Raw genomic sequence first — 16,371 nt, forward strand, 5'->3', positions numbered from 1 at the left:
TGGTCACGTGCTCCCCGGGGACGGGGAGGAAGAGACGTAATTGGCTCCCGGGTCTATTGTGCCACCCGCAGGTCTCCGAGTCCGCCCGCCCGGCTCTGAGCGCCCGGTCCCGGGAGGGGGCGCTCTAGCAAAGGGCGGCCTTCTGCCGCGGCCATGAGGCTCTATGGTCCGGGGCGGAGAGCGCGGTGCGTTGGCCTATCGCGCGCGGAGAAGCGGGAGTAGGGCGGGCTGGCGCCTGCGCAGTGGGGCGGCGGCGGCGAGGAGGCGCACGCTGAGCCAGGAGTGGGACCAGCGCGAGACTCCGGGCCGCGAGCGCAGAGCGGGACCCCCCGGCCGTTGCCAGGTAGCGGCTGCGCCGCCGCTCGCGCGCCGGGGTCCGGCCTCCCCGCGCGGCTCCTGCTGGCTGCGGCGCCGCTGTGGGCCCGCGGTCTCGGGGGGGATGGGACTCGGCGCGGCTGCGGGCTGGGCCCGGGCGCTGGGGCCCGGCGCCGCAGCTGCGAGCTCCCCAGCCGGCGGGGCCGCGCTCCCCGGGGGGCCGGCCCGCCTCTCGCCCTCGCCGGGCTGGAGATGGGCCCTTCCCGGCCCGGCGGCGGCTGTCGGCCGCCCTGGGGACCGCTTCCCTTCTCTGGTGGCGTAGCTGTCGTTGGGCATTGCCGGCGTTAGCGGCGCTCCAGCGGCCGCAGGAGTCGCTGGTCCGAAGTTACTCTGTTTTCGCCGGTCTCCGCAGGGGCTTGTGTAGGCGTGGGGACCGAAACCGTTGCCGGGGCGTTTGTAACGTCCCGGAGAGATGATTTCCAGCGCTGGCGTTGTGGGCACTGTGTTGGTCCCGAGAGCCGTCCGCAGAAGGCCAAAATAAAAAGCTCGTGCCTGTGGAGAGGAGTACAATGCTCTGCGTGCGCAGCAGTGTTTGTCCGTTCTTGCTTGCGGTGTTTGGGGTTTGTTGCTTTGCAGTATGTCTTTATTATGTATCTCATAAGTAGACATGTAGGATTGAGCTGATCTGCATTAAGTGGACCAGAAAAGCGAACTGTAAAGTTTTTTTATTTTTCATCTTGGAGTTCTTTGTTCAGCTTCAAATTATGTGAAGTTATATGAAACCTTTAGAGAAGTGTTTTTATAATGCTTTACCGGTCTGTATTTCCCCTTTCTGAAAGTTAAGAGTGGAAATGAGGGTGGACGCAGCCTTCTGAATTGTATGGCCACGTGTACTTAGCGCTTGGCATTACCATCTTACTCTCTTCTTAAATTCTCGTATAGCTAGAAAGCATTAGCACTGCTGTAAAGACCAGGAGTAAAACTTCAAAGTGGTGAATACAACAAACCTTCTGAAGGAGTCATGCATTTGACTCAGCATCTTGGGCTCCTACTTCTGTAGGAAACTTCCTGTTTGAAACTTGTGGGCTTAGACAAAAGGAATTGAACTAACCTGGTTAGCAGTGATGAGTATGTGGATTCATCATCAGGAAAATGAAGCAGTTTAAGCATTCCTTCTTATCACTACATGATTATGAAGCGTTGATTTTGTACTTTTTCTTAATGTATAATGAAAGACTCCTGTTTTGGTTTTCAGTTTTTTGTTCCTCCTGACTAGCAATACATTGGTGGGTGCATTTTTTCTTTTTTTTTTTTTAGTGCTTCATTCACGTCAGGCTAGTTTGGTCTTCTGTTCTGATGATATTGCCTTTGCTTTCTTTGCTGACAGGTGGCTTCTGGAGCAGGTCTTACAGGATTACTCCAAACATCTTATGCTGAGTTTAGAAAGTTATCTTCTGGAGTGTAGGGTCTGCTCCTCAGTACAACAGAAGCTTCGCTCTACCTCTTATTTTCTCAGCCCCTCACACGCTGTCTTATGTTCATGCAAATACCTTCCTGAGCACTGCAGGCTTCTTCTGTCCCATGTACTCCTGTTGTTAAAATCCGATTTAAAATTTTACACAGCCTCGTGAATTTAGGTGAATGCAAGGTGTGCTGTGCCACCTTTTCACCACTTGAAGTCTCTTTGCTACAGTGTGCTGTGTATAGGTAGTATGACAGTTGAAGTGGCTAATAAAGTCTGGGTAGCAAACTTTTTCTACTTTAATGCAAAAAATTAGCATCTTAGCAAATGGTTGTGTAATACTAAAATACTAGTTAATTTATTGTTTAATATCTATTAAAACCTAAGTATGAATTGCACAAGCCTTATCCTGATTTGCAATTTTTTGTGCTAGTGTTTCTCTCTATTCACACCAGCCCTTGCTGATTTTTTTTACCATGTTTGTAGGAGAAGGCACCGATGTACTGTGAAATGAAATCTTTGGTTTTTTCTGCTCAAATTCCAGAATGCCAGGACTAAGCTGTAGATTCTACCAGCATAAATTTCCAGAGGTGGAAGATGTAGTGATGGTCAATGTGCGGTCCATTGCTGAAATGGGAGCCTATGTCAGCCTGCTGGAGTACAACAACATTGAAGGCATGATCCTTCTCAGTGAGCTATCCAGAAGACGTATTCGTTCCATAAACAAACTCATCCGCATCGGGAGGAATGAATGCGTGGTGGTCATAAGAGTTGACAAAGAGAAAGGTATTTGGGGATATTGTGGGCTATATTAAGATTGACTTTGTAGAGAGAAATGCAGATAAACTAGGTGGCTTAGGTATTCTTTTAGGTGTTCTTTTTTTAAGGCGCTTAAGCAAAATAGACGATCATTGTGCCATCTGATACTTATGGTTGTTCTTCCATTCCTCTTTGTCCTTTGGGAATTGGGTTAATGAAGGTCAATCAGATCGGTAAAGATTTGCTAAAGTGGGTCCTCACCAGCTCAATGTTTGCTCAACAAACCATAGTGCAGCGGAATTTTCTTTTGATGTCTATGTAGATTTTCTAAGTCTTAACTGAAGAGAAGGATCATCTGACATAGAAATAAAAATCTAAATGGTGAGCGTTTAATGCTCACAGTCTATCCTGTTCATTAACAAGTCTTGAACCTTGGCTATAAAATAGATGACATGTATGTAATTATTCTACCACATGAATTCTGTAGGTTACAAGTTGGGATTGTACAGGTGACTTTGTCTTTTCCTGTCTTCTGAACCTTTGGATCTTTTACTCTAAAGGTTTCTTTAATATATTTTCTATTCATAACATGTCAGATTTTGATAATACTGTTCCATGCAATCTTTACATTATATCCAGATGTAAAGAAATAATAAAAATAAACACTGAGCACATATCCAAGAAACCTGACTGTTGGTATGATGTTTCTCAAGTAATATGCTTTTCTAGAATACTTCTGAAACTGCAGTTAACTCTGAGATTAAGTAATGAATGACAGGATAAGAAAAAAGCAGAGAGGAAAGAAAGACGGGAAGAAACTTATTTCAGATCTGAAGTGAAATAAGTTTCCCAGCATCTCTAATGAAAGAATACGTCCTCATACAAATTCATTTTATTCTCATATTAACAGAGAAACATATCTGGAATTCACATATTGAATCTTTTCACATACTGAATCTTCTACTGAATCTTTTAGGCAACCTGTAGTTTGTGAGAAGTAGGTGGAGGCCTTTTCAAATTTACTAAGAGTTGCTTCACAGACAGTTCTCCTGAAAGGGTATCCAAGGAGTTAGAGTCAGAATTTGAGGCCAGGCCTACTTTATTAGGAAACTGTTCAGAGCTAAACTGATGGAGTGCCAACCTTGAATGAAATTGAGTTCAGCACTACAAAAATAGGCGTCAAACTTGCTTCTTTGTATGCTGGTACGGTTTTTGCCAAGACTGTGTACAGCAGCATAAAAATGGATCACTGATTGCTGCAATATTATGAAAATTTCTTTTAAGTTTGCACAGAAAACATTAAGGCAGTAATTTTAAAGAATGCTGTACAAAAGATTTGCTATTGTAAGTATTTACAGTTGAAAGAGTAATTTAATACCCTAATGTGGATTATAATTTGATCAAAGTCATTGAGGTTTGGTTTAGTTACTTTCTCTAGCAACATATAGGGATAGTGTAGGCAAGGGGAAAAATCCTGAGCCAGTGTTTGTTCTTTATGCGTTTCTCTTGAAGCAGTTAGACTTAGTTGGCACAATGCCTGACATTTTCAAAATGGTTTTCCCCAATAGGTTATATTGACTTGTCAAAAAGAAGAGTTTCTCCAGAGGAGGCAATCAAATGTGAAGACAAATTCACAAAATCGAAGACTGTAAGTTGCTTTGCTATATTCAGGCACTGTGTATTTCCAGCTTCTTTCCTCAGCAACCAAAATGCACAGACATAAGATAATATGAAAATATTGTCCTCGTTTATTAGGCATACTCTGATTCTCATTTACCCATGCAAATATATATAACCAGTTCATCTGTCCATGAGTGCTCTGGTAAGCTGTTTCTTAATTAATGAATAGATCAAGAAAGACGTCAGTTGAAAATTTGTGATGTAAAGGGGTATATTTAAATGATCAAAAATCCAAAAGTATATGCTGGTTTAGCACACCGTGACAACTTTAATTGAAAAGGCATGCATATAGTTTAAGGCATTGATTCCTGCCCTTACTCCTGTGTGGTCTTATGCTTCTGAGTAGAAGGCTTACCATTAAATATTACTTCTGATTCTAAATTTTTGTCTGTTTTCAGTATTTGTTTTGGGTTTTTTAACACTCCTTTTGTGTTCCAGGTTTACAGCATCCTTCGCCATGTTGCTGAAGTCTTGGAGTACACCAAGGATGAGCAGCTTGAGAGTCTGTTCCAGAGAACTGCCTGGGTATTTGATGACAAGTACAAAAGACCAGGATATGGTGCTTATGATGCATTCAAGCATGCAGTCTCGTAAGGATATCTTTTCTACTTCTAGGGCCTTATTTCAAATTGCAGAGAGGTATTCCCTGGAACAGATCCATCAGAATGTTCTTTTGGGGTTTTGGGGTTTGGGTTTTTTTTTTCCAGAGTCAGTATGTAGAATGTACTGATCAAGTACACCTAGTAAATTTTGACATCAGTCTTCTGGTTGCTTATTGTAGGTTTCTGTCTTATTGCTTTCTTCAAGTTCCCAATGCCCTTGAGAAAGAAAGCTCAGAGTTGACTTGTTTTTATCCATCTCTGAGTCTGTCACTCTGTGTATGTGAGGTTTTTAAAAGCAGTAATTGAATCTGATGTGGAGAAATACTGAAGCATTGGTGAATAATATGTTTTAAGTATAAGAGAAATGTGATTACAAACACTGGAGAGATTTCTATTGCTACAGATGAGCCTGTGACATTTCTAACAGAAGAAGCAGCACTGATCTTGGTTTGTGTGTCAGAATTTGCCTGTTCTTAGTCCCAAGCAGACGTTACCAAAAATATCTAGCTCTGTGTCTGAAGGTATTTCTACTCACAGCTGACTGTCACCCTTCCACTGCACAGGCAGAATTTTTCTTTTTTAAATGCAACAAGCTGGCTTGTTACTTCTCTACACTTCCAAACTTAAAGAATGGGATCACGAACTTAGAAATTGAGTTATGAACAGAAAGACGTGGGAATTGTGATGCTGAGGGAATATGCACTGAGATAAGATTGCTCTTAATTTCTTACGGAGTCTGATATTTTTAAATTGCTTTCAAAATTAACCTATTTGGTTTCCCTCTAAAGATTCTATCATTAAATTGGCAATCCAAAGACAGACTTCTCAATAAACATTTCTAGTTTTACTCTTCTATAGCACATAAACCTATGAGTGATGAACTTGAGCTAAACACTAGATGGCAGTAATAAAATCTTAGAAATTGGGTTGACTGAAGAAACAGGGCACTTGGTAGCATTTTGATTAGCTTGAAACCATCTCTGTGTCTTTGGGGAATAGACAACTTGTGTCCTCATTTACACTGAATGTATTTGGTTTCAGAGAATAATAATTATTTTCTAATGATAGCAAATTTACTGGTAAAGGAGAAATCTGGGCACATTGCTGCAGAAGGAATTCCAGATCATTCTGTAACTGATAAATACTTAGTTAAACACCTGTATAATAGAAAAACAAAAACCTGTAGTTACACTGGCTGTTTAAGCTTCTCTTAAACTCAGAAAAATTCCTGAACACACATGCCATTTGTTGTTCAACTGCTGTTCAGGTTGGAGCACAAACTTCTGAAGCTGTCTGTTCTCAAAACATGTTTCCATCAGTAATGCCTTAAGATTTCTGACAATGGACTGCAACTTTTATTTGTTCCCATTGTGCTCCTACATAAAGCTATAGCAGTTGAGCAGAAAAACGTAGATATTGCTGCCTTCCTGTGCTTGCGGGAGGCTTGGTGTGCCTTCTAAGAATTTGACTTGCTAGTCCTTTCTTAGTACTGAGGATTAGTGTTTTAGGATTTCACACAGCATGATACCTGTGGTAAAATTTTAAAGTATATTTACCCTCTGATCAGTAAAAATTAAACATTGAGGACCTATTTGTTGAATGCCTACCAAGTGCTCATGAAAGTAACTCAAAGATTTAACAGGATAGATTGTAAATGAAGAAGCAGAATTTGCATGTCCAATAAATTGCTTCTGCCATACAGTTTCTTATTTTGATGTATAAAACCTGTCATATTTCTGGGTTCTGTTTGCTTATGTTTGGCCCTTCTACTACCTATGCCCAGTGTATAAAATCATGAAAGATGACATTTTATTAGCAGCAGAGACCAATCTCCAATATTACCTCTGGTTTTTTGGGCCATTTTAGTTTACATTTGCCTGATAATAGTATTGTAGGGGATCTGGTATTGTTTTTCAGAGAACTGCAACTCTTGTCTCTGAAGAACAGGAACACTTATTGTGAGGAGCTTTTTGGTTATGTTCTGTTTCAGATATATTTTGGATAAAATTAATACAGCAATAGAGAATTGACACCATTTCTTAAAAAAAGAGCTGCTAATTTATATTGGTAAACAGCGGAGGAGTTTGCCTCTGTGATCTCTGGATTTTAAACTATTAGCTTGTGATTTAAAACACCTTTATCCTTTCTTTAGCCAAGAACGTAGCCAGCAGGTTAAGTATCTGTCTGTGATCAGTTACTGTTAAAAAGGAGTACAGAATAATATGGAATGAGTATAGGTTACTCTGTAGAATGACAAAAATCTTGCATTTGAATGAAATGCTAAAATAATTCAAAAACCTCAGATTCATCATGGATTCTCTTTCATGTGATATGGGCTTATCTTCACGCTGGAGGTGAACATAAATACCAAGCAACGAGATATTTGTCTCATTCTGTGTACCGTATACAAATGGAGCTGAACAGAAGTCATTCCTTTGCTTTTAAAAAAAACAAAAAAATCATTCAGATCCTTCCTTCCAGGAACAGATTGAGTAAACTGCTTATCTGGTTTGTTGTTAAATAGAAAATATTATGAAAATAGATGTGTTTATTTTCTTCCAGTGTTTCAATGGACTCTTAAGAAATTTCCCTGTTTTCTTTGCCTAGTATATCTCTAGGATTATGCGTAAGAATATTGAAATAGTACCAGAAGTTAACGTTGTGTCATGTTCCACTTCAGTATAACTTATGTAGCTTTGCTTTGCTTGGCTCAGAGACCCCGCAATCCTGGATAGCCTAGATCTGACAGAGGAAGAGAGGCGTGTATTGATTGACAATATTAACAGACGTCTGACACCACAAGCAGTCAAAATCCGAGCTGGTGAGTTCTTTCCAGATGTTCATTGAATGCGTCTTGACACTTAAGTCAAGTTAGCGTATCTTGTTGCAAACTATAAACTCAGTTAAAACTAGTGGTTTGTAGTGATGATATTTGAGTGGAACTGTTCAGAATTAAGACACCTTAATCAAGGATTGCTTGCAAAATGCCGATGTGGGTTCTATCCCAAAGTGCAAGGTGGTTTGGGTTTTATTTTTTCCCCCAAACTGCAGGTTCCTTGGGACAGAAAGTAGTAGTCCTGATATATAATGCAGTCTTATCATATTGTACTGGCATACAATGGATTTAAATATTAAATTCATTGATTCCTTAACAGGATGATTGATCTCTGTCAGCACAGCTACAGCGTATGTCTTGGCCACTTGTCCATGAACATGTGAAAATAGTTCTGACTTTTTGCTCTGGGTGTGTTTCTAACTGGTTGATCGCAAACCATTCAGCAGGATATATTAGCTCAAGCCTAGCACATCTCTAATATATTCATGAAGTGTATGAGCTAGTTTGTCTTTTATTAATTCAGTGTGGGCAGAAAAAGCACATGACTGCACTACTTAAGAAGGCACACTTCAAAACTGTAAATCTGGTTGTACAGCTAACTGAACAGCCTAAAAGCATGCTTGCCATTAAAAAGATAGTTAATGTAGCAGAGTCACATTTTTAACTAGATTGAGAAATTGCCTCTGCTCTGCAAGGATACACTGAAGAGCATTAGCACTTGTTGATTCCTGTGGAGAGAAGAAAAGATAAGCTATATCCACATGACAGTGAAGTGGAGAGTGCAAAAAGTAAGGTAATGAAACGTTCCTTTACCTATTACTTTAGATCACCATGAGTTAACATAGACTTCAAAAATGTAAGTAGGATTTGATTGCCATGAAGAATGGAATTGCTAACGTGAATAGCACTTCATTAGTTTTGAAAACAAAGTTACTTGGCAAGCATGTTCTCTTACTTCCTTCATCTTGCCTATTTTGTTCTGATGGTCTAAGTTGTTTTCAATTTTGTCTTCAAATCAAGCATGGAAACTTTCCATTGGTTTGTAGTCTCATCCTGAGGCTGACTGGGATGCTCTTCTGTGAATTTATTTCTGATAGCTGAGAATTAGCAGGTTGTTAGTCACCTGGAAGTGAGACTAACTTCTGTGTGTAGCTTAGTCTTGCACCATTGCTACATAGGTAAAGAAATTCTTGTCTTTAGACTAGTCAGGGTATTACAGATATGACCAGCATTAGTCTATGCCTTACTTTCCAAACATCAACAAAAAGCTACAGCTAACTATCATTTTAACTATATGTTAATATAACTTACCATAAAAAAAAAAGTTCCAGTGCTGCTCAAGTGATGCCTCTGTGCCTCTGTTGTAATTGCTGACAGAATTCCATTAATTTGTGGATGTGTTTTATTTCAAGTTTCATTTTTCCTGATAGTTCTTTCATTTTCTCTGGTATTTATTGCTTTTATATATTCATCTCTCAATGTGAAATACATAATTATTCTTGTTGAATTTATTGGATGAGAGGGGAGTGAATGTGGATGTATAATTTCGTATCTTGGCTTTTCAGAGCACAATGTAAAATGTTGTATGTCTAAAGAGTTTATGAAGACTCTTACCTCAACTTACAAGTCAAGAAAGTGAAATACCTTCCTCAGCTTTGGGAGCTACTGAGGCTTTCATTGTGGATAAACATTGGATGCTCAAAAGCTTTATTAAAGCTTAAGTTAAAAAGCTTTAAAGATTCTACAGCTTTTGGTAACCTTAAAGTTTTATTATTTGTATTCCTCTGTCCTAGATATTGAGGTGGCCTGTTATGGTTATGAAGGCATAGATGCAGTAAAAGAAGCTTTGAGAGCAGGCTTGAACTGTTCCACGGAGAACATGCCCATTAAAGTAAGTGTCTGTCTTCATAGTGAGATCAAAAGCAAAGTTTTCTGATGCCCTCAGGTACCAGTAGCATGCAATGCAGTTGTCACAGTCGCGTAGCTGAGGCTGGGAAGCCATGTACTTGCTTTCTGATTCTTCTCTAGCAGATCCGTAACACGCTCCCTTTCAACTATGTGCTGACAGTTGTTCCTATGACTGTGCTGTGGCTTCCAAAGTTCAAGAAGCTATATTTATTCTGTTCAGTTTATTAAAGTCTGGTATTGGCACACTACATACCTAGTGGTCCTTTATGCAGCCTTAGGTAGCGAGCAATAAATTTTGTTTTCGGGTAGAAGACTGTGTAAGAAGAGGAATGTTTGCTCCACATATGTTTGAGTATTGGTAGAATGGCTACTGTACCCAGGCCAAGTTTTTCTTCACAACAATTTTAGGATATTGGGTGTATTACTGACTAAGTGCTTTCAGAAAACTTGAAAGTACTTCCTTCTTTGAAAATTATTTCTTATAATGGTTTCTTGGAGGAAAAGGAAAAGTTTACTTATTCAGTCATCTTACCAAATAAAAAAAAAAGTACTGGTTGTAACACTCTTTTAATTCTTTGCAAAATGATGTGATAGGCTGTTTTGCTGATCTGCAAGGTGGATATTCTCTCCACTTAACAATATTTGTCTAAATAAACATACTGTGCAGAAATAACTGACGCTGATATTGGAAATCAGACAGGCTCTGCACTTTCTTGTTTGCTATTTCAGTCCAAGTTATTTGTGCTTCTAGAAAGGGTTTTTCTAATGGGAAAATGTTTCTTCTGTGAATTGTACATTCAGAACAGTGTTGCTCACTTTGCTTTCGATATTTCTTTGTTTTTGTTACTGAGTTTGCTTTTTTTTGTCCTTTTTTTTTCCCCCCAATCCCCACAATGTGATAGATTAATCTGATAGCTCCTCCTCGTTATGTGATGACTACTACAACGCTGGAGAGAACTGAAGGGCTGTCTGTTCTGAATCAAGCCATGGCTGTAATTAAAGAAAAAATTGAGGAGAAGAGAGGAGTCTTTAATGTGCAGATGGAGGTAAGAATGCATTACACTTTAGAATGTAATTCTTATTTTTTTTCTCCTCGCAACATTTTTAAAGTAGAGCAAGATCAGTAGTGCTAGGAGAAATTTTAGCAAAAAGGTATTAAAAAAAATAAAAAACCCCTGCACTTCTGTGTTCCTTAAATAAACAAATGGCCAAAAATTATAATTTTCCTGGTTTTTATTGTATGACTTCAGGATGTTTTTTCTCTCTTGCTCTTTACGTAGAATCAGAGTCTACAAATATATATGGTATTTCTTTATGACAGTTTACCATGTGTTCTGGTTTGGTTTTGTTTCAGCCTAAAGTGGTTACTGACACAGATGAGACTGAGCTTGCAAGGCAGTTGGAAAGACTGGAGAGGGAAAATGCTGAAGTGGATGGGGATGATGATGCTGAGGAAATGGAAGCCAAAACTGAAGACTAAATGTTCTGGGATATTTAGAAGAGAGACCATATGAAAAATTAGAGATCCCATTGCAAACACTCTGGACTAAATGTTTCCAATATTGAAAACTTCAAATACAAATACTTGAAGCGTTTTACTGTTTTAAAAAGACCAAAATGTAAAAGGCTCTTCTAAATAACATTTGATGCAGCAACCTACACAAATTGAGTCCTCTGAAAGGAAGGTGGCTTTTCAAATTCAAGACACAGATCTGGCCAGAAGAAGGTTGCAGCCCCTTGCTTAACATTTTCATACATAACAATTCCTAATTGGTGATTACAGCTCAGTGCATCTGTTAATGATCTTCCCTGGGAGCACCAAAACCAAGCAAGCTGAACAGTTCTATACAGAATGTATTTGAGCAAATAATCAATAAATTTCTGGGCTATGTAACTCCAAGATTTTTTTTTTTTTTTTTTTTCCCCCTCTTTTGTCACATGGCCTAGAGTCATGTGAATATAAAACCTGGAAGGGTAGGATCAGTGGGTGACTCCCCTTTAACATTGAAAGGGCTTTCTTTTGTTTGCTTTAAATCAAGCCAAGAATGAGTGGAACAAAATGTTTTTCTTGCAAGTTTGTTGATGCAGACTTGTCTAAAAGAGCATTTCCTTTGTTTATCATCTGCATTTAGGGACTGAGAACTTGAAAACTTTGAAAATAGCTTGTTACCATTCCAATAAAAGTAGCTGATAAAAGAAAAATCACGTATAGTTGCACTTTGCTCCTATAGGTGAATATAGCAGGAGCTTTAATGAACTTACTTATACTTCAAAATAGGCAGTACTGTTTTGTGAGCTCACTGCTGCATGACCTTCAATTCTGCCTACCCTAAATCTGGTTTACACTCTCAAAACAACCTGTTTATCTTCTCTGAGGAAGAGAAACAAGATGTGCTTTCCCTGTTTGAGTATAAAAAAAAAAAAATACCCTGTTTTCCTTGTCTGTGCGAATTGGGGGGAGGAGTTGTTTAAGTAACCTTTCCAAATTGCTAAAGTTTTAAGCGTATTTATATCTTTTTGTATTATGTCCCATATTGCCCATCTCCTTTTTTCTTAATATTTTGTGCTGCTAGATGGAAAATGCATGAAAAATGAGGCTTTGAGCCTTAACTAGGAATTCTTAATACTGCCACAGTACAAACAATATCATTGCTATGTGGTCTTGCTACAAAAGGCGTTCACAAAGGGCGTACATATTGCAATCCATGCTTGATTATCAGAGAAGTTCACATGTACCCAACTCTAATAGTAATGTACAGCCAAAAAAGTTAAGTAACTTCCCATCTTTTTAGAATGTTGGAAAATACCTGAATGTGTCATCACAAAATGGAGAAACAAATTTTTCTTTCTGGTTATTTTCTCAAATTGTTGTCTTCTCAGAAGCTGTGTATGACAGCCTTGTCATGGCTTGAAGTTGTGATAATGTCAGTTTCCTGTTCGAACAGCTCTTCTAGCTTTGCCCACTCACTAAAATAGTGATTTGACTTCCATTAAACACAGTATGTGGGTACTCGGACTAAAGAACAAAGTGCTTAAAAACTTAGTCACTGTGTGATCTGTATGCCAAAATAGTGTTGTAAGGGAAAGCACTGAAAAATGAGCCACGTATGCTATTCCATTGAAGTACTATCGGGGGTTACAATTAGTATCATCTCTAAGAGCTGTTTTGGTGTGTTAATAGGTGAGCATTGTTTCTGTCAGTAACTTAGACAAAAGTTTGCTGAACTTGTTCAGTAGCAATAGGAGCTTTTCTAATTAGAGCCTCAGTGTGCTGATGTACACAATTCTGCGTCAATTTTAAGCACCTGAAAAAAATGACCAAGATGGTGAGGACGGTAACAAAGCAGCTTAAGGTAAATGCATTTCAATCATTACCCTGGCAGACAAAATCAGGCTCTCCTGTTGCCTGAGCAAATTTTGACCAAGAAGCTTAAATAAAAGATGCAAGACAACTTAGTGGATATTTCTCATGTGTTGCAGCAGCTGGAAGGAGGAGGTCTAAGATGGCCGCTTTTGAGGCCTGTTAGGGAGGTGTGTGTAAGGGAGGGCTGAACCTGTGGAGCCCATGCCGGGCCTCAGCTGTGCTGCGTCGGTTGCCGTAGCCTGTGACTTAGGGATCTTTAGAAGCTGCTGAGGTGATGCCCTCTATCTCAGCCGGTCTATTTTGTATGCATGGAACTGCGTTTGCTTACTGAGTGCTTAAAATAAGAGTCGTGAGTTTTGTGTGAACGTCTTTGTTGAGTTGCTAAAGTGAGGTAGCGTATTCCTGCTGTTCATTAGCAACTGTGTGTTTACTTGCAAGGCCAAAATCTCCGCTTGCACTCGTGTAGTCAACCGAAGGGAAAGGTACGGGTATACCTGTGGACAGGGCTTGACCTGTTGCGTTAATTTTAAGGATCTCAACTTGACTTTTATATCCCAAATTAATTTTGTCAGATTGGCCGCTTGGAAACAGTTTTACTTATAACATTTGATAAGGACTCATTAATAAAAAAAAAAACCCAAACGGGGATACCAGCTCAGGTCAGGCATGCAGTCCAGTAACACACAGCCCAGTATCCTGTTTCCAATGGGGGGAAACAGTGGCTGCTAAAGAAGGTGTGCCCTGCTTTCTTGGGGCTGTTGTGGTTTGTCTGGTTTTTAATACAGTGACAATTCCTTGCTGTTTTCTCTCTGATTCTGGCCCTCGGGGCTTGCTGCCTTTGCTGGGTTTTTTTTGGTTTTTTTTTCAGATGTAGTGGAGCTGGCATGTTGTTCTTCATAGCGGAATCTGCACTTTGATATTTAATTTCTGATAGTTTTTTGTTCCTGAGTCTAGACAATTAACTGTTTTCAAATACAGCCACCTTTCTACAGTTAATTGTAAAAATGCTGTTACGTCAGAATACTTTTGAACACTTGTTGTCTTTCACTTTTATCTAGAAATGTTTCATCATTCTTTATTTTGATGTGGTTTGTTTTCATCTTATTTCATCTCTAATCCACCAAAGGAACTTTAGTGTTCCTTTGCGGGGGGGGGGGGGGGGGGGGGGGATTTAATGGTGGAATTTAATGGTGTCCTACACCGGAGGGCAAAGTCCTAGCATCTTAAGAAACTGCTTTGAAACAGCTGGGTCTGTGTAATCCCCCGTGTGACACGATGATACACAATGGACGTAGCAGAGCATGCGACGGCGTTTGTCCTTCGGGCAGGTTCCTTTAATCAGCTGTCCATGGCTTCTTGAGGGACTGACCTGGAGGCACCAGCAATGTCTGTCAGGTCAGCCAGCTGAAATAGCACAGCCTGCGCTCAGTCGGCTGCTCTTGCCCTTCCCTTTAACCCTGAGTAGCGTCCCGTGGTCCTGAAGCCTGCAGCTGGCTCTTCCTGGCCATCCCAATGCACATTCTATAGCATATGAAGTCTTTTGGGGTCACTTTGAATGAAGAAAATGTCAAGCGCTCAACTGTGCTTTTTTGTTAAAATACCCCACTGACACGTGGAAAACACTCTAAAATGGATCTGAGGAAACAGAAAGTCCTTCCTTCCGTGAGTTTCAAATGCCACAGAAGACTTGATATAGAGCTCCCTAGGTTTATACAGACCAAAGCATGTCCTGTCCCACCGGGAGACTTCAATGCCGGAATCTGCCTTCCCAGCACATGCATGAATACGGCAGCCGAGATCTACTGAAGCATTTTACACTATATGACCCTGGAAGATCTGCATTTACTCAGCCACAGGGAGCAATATAGGGGCAGTTTGTTAGCCGTGATTAACTACAGAATGAGACAGGGGGAAGGGGGTGTGTGTATGATAAATATCCAAAGTACTGAAGAAATACTTTGAAGTATTGAAGAAAGTGAAGGCTCTAGATTATAAAAAGTAGTTGATACAAAACCTGTTGTTTAATGACCAGCTACAGCAACGTTTGCTTTGCCATTCACCAGCAGTTTGACAATAAAATTCTTCATTGCTAATGGTAATTTTGTCAAGATCCTTCTGCAGGGTTGTGGGTGGTCTGCATGCTGGAGAAAAAGAGCTCGCTCAAATCTTTGGCAAGGACTGGTTATGGTGCAATTCTGAGATCACTGTCTGAGTGAGAGCCCCCTGCAAGCTTCTACCTGTCCTCACTAGCATGAAATTATCTCACCCACCTTGTTATAAATTGCCTGCAGTAACAAGCTGAACAATGTGAAGTCAAACCTCAAATACCAAACGGTGGAACACTGTATTCCTGGAGCTGGTTATATAAAGAGTGCATGTCCGGGAGATGCATGCAGCAGTAATGTCTCTTGTGTACGTAGACTCAAGTTTTCTTTTTTTCTCAAGTTTAATTCTGATGTACAGAATGCTGGGAGCTGAAATTTATTTTCTTTTTTCTGCTGACTGCATTGGGTTTTTTCCCAAGATTCTGAGTACAACTTTTATTTATAGATATATTTATGTATATACACAGAGATGGAGAATATTTTTTTAAATTAAAAGAAATTTCTGCTTATTTTAAGGCCACAATAATATAAAAAAATTACAAATTCTATTGATATCTTTGAAAATACTGCATACCTACAGCAAAAAATACTCTTCTAGGGTTCTGTTAAACTTGCTGTACTTACTTTAGGTGGATGGAAGAACAAACATAACTGGATATGACTTATGCAGCCGGTTGCCTCATGGCTGCCTGCCTTTTCCAAAGTGCCAAAGGCAGTACAGGAGGAGCTACCTAGGTAACTTCCACATGGGCTGGCTGCTTTTGAAATCTCAGCCAGCATGCTTTCTCTTTATATAGCAATTGATTTTTCTAACTTGAAGTAGTGTCCAGTCACCCATTATATTTTTCACGATCTCTGCAGGACTGTTTTCTGGGTCATCTCTAGTACATTGTCAGGTTTGAATTCATTGTCTTGCTCTTCCTCCCTAAAAGTTATAAAAAATAGGATAAAGATATTATTTGTTTGTTCCTTTTCCTCAGTACATGAAAGTGTGACCAGTAATCTGATCCAGCGTGCAAAGACTGAGAGATACCTGAGTCACTTTGTCTTACTGAACTCTGGACTCTCTTTTTACATAGCAACGAGTGCTTTTGTTTATTTGTTATACTCTACGTCATGTTTCTTATCACAGTCCCTAGCTCTGCCCACATATATCACCTTAAGTTTTAGTACAAGTTGGGGAATGCTAACAGTACAGCAAAGACAATTCTGAACAGCAGTGCTGTCTGAAATAGTAATGTTGGTTTATTTCATCAGGACAAGAGTTGATAAATCTATCAAACAGATTTATCATGGCCAAAGTCTTAAAAAATGCAATAAACATCTAAGTTCGTATTCGG

General features: G+C 39.8%; 1 protein-coding gene across 1 annotated transcript; it reads left to right on the forward strand.

The window, feature by feature from the left end:
- The first annotated feature begins 213 nt into the window (after positions 1–213).
- Positions 214–11,456, forward strand: EIF2S1 (eukaryotic translation initiation factor 2 subunit alpha). The gene is made up of 8 exons (XM_030030828.2): positions 214–343; positions 2,322–2,563; positions 4,105–4,184; positions 4,655–4,806; positions 7,533–7,639; positions 9,448–9,545; positions 10,465–10,608; positions 10,917–11,456. Exons 2-8 carry the CDS (start codon positions 2,323–2,325, stop codon positions 11,040–11,042), a joined length of 948 nt encoding a protein of 315 aa, XP_029886688.1. The 5' UTR covers positions 214–343; position 2,322; the 3' UTR covers positions 11,043–11,456.
- Positions 11,457–16,371: the final 4,915 nt, after the last annotated feature.

Source organism: Aquila chrysaetos, chromosome 2 (assembly GCF_900496995.4).
Source record: "Aquila chrysaetos chrysaetos chromosome 2, bAquChr1.4, whole genome shotgun sequence".
Classification (NCBI taxonomy): Eukaryota; Metazoa; Chordata; class Aves; order Accipitriformes; family Accipitridae; genus Aquila; species Aquila chrysaetos.

What these genes read in the sequence shown, in the direction of transcription:
- EIF2S1 (XM_030030828.2), top strand. Translation starts at nt 2,323, where the DNA reads ATGCCAGGACTAAGCTGTAGATTCTACCAGCATAAATTTCCAGAGGTG. An exon ending in AATTCACAAAATCGAAGACT is followed by an intron (nt 4,185 to 4,654) that starts GTAAGTTGCTTT and finishes TTTGTGTTCCAG; the next exon opens with GTTTACAGCATCCTTCGCCA. An exon ending in TCTTTAATGTGCAGATGGAG is followed by an intron (nt 10,609 to 10,916) that starts GTAAGAATGCAT and finishes GTTTTGTTTCAG; the next exon opens with CCTAAAGTGGTTACTGACAC.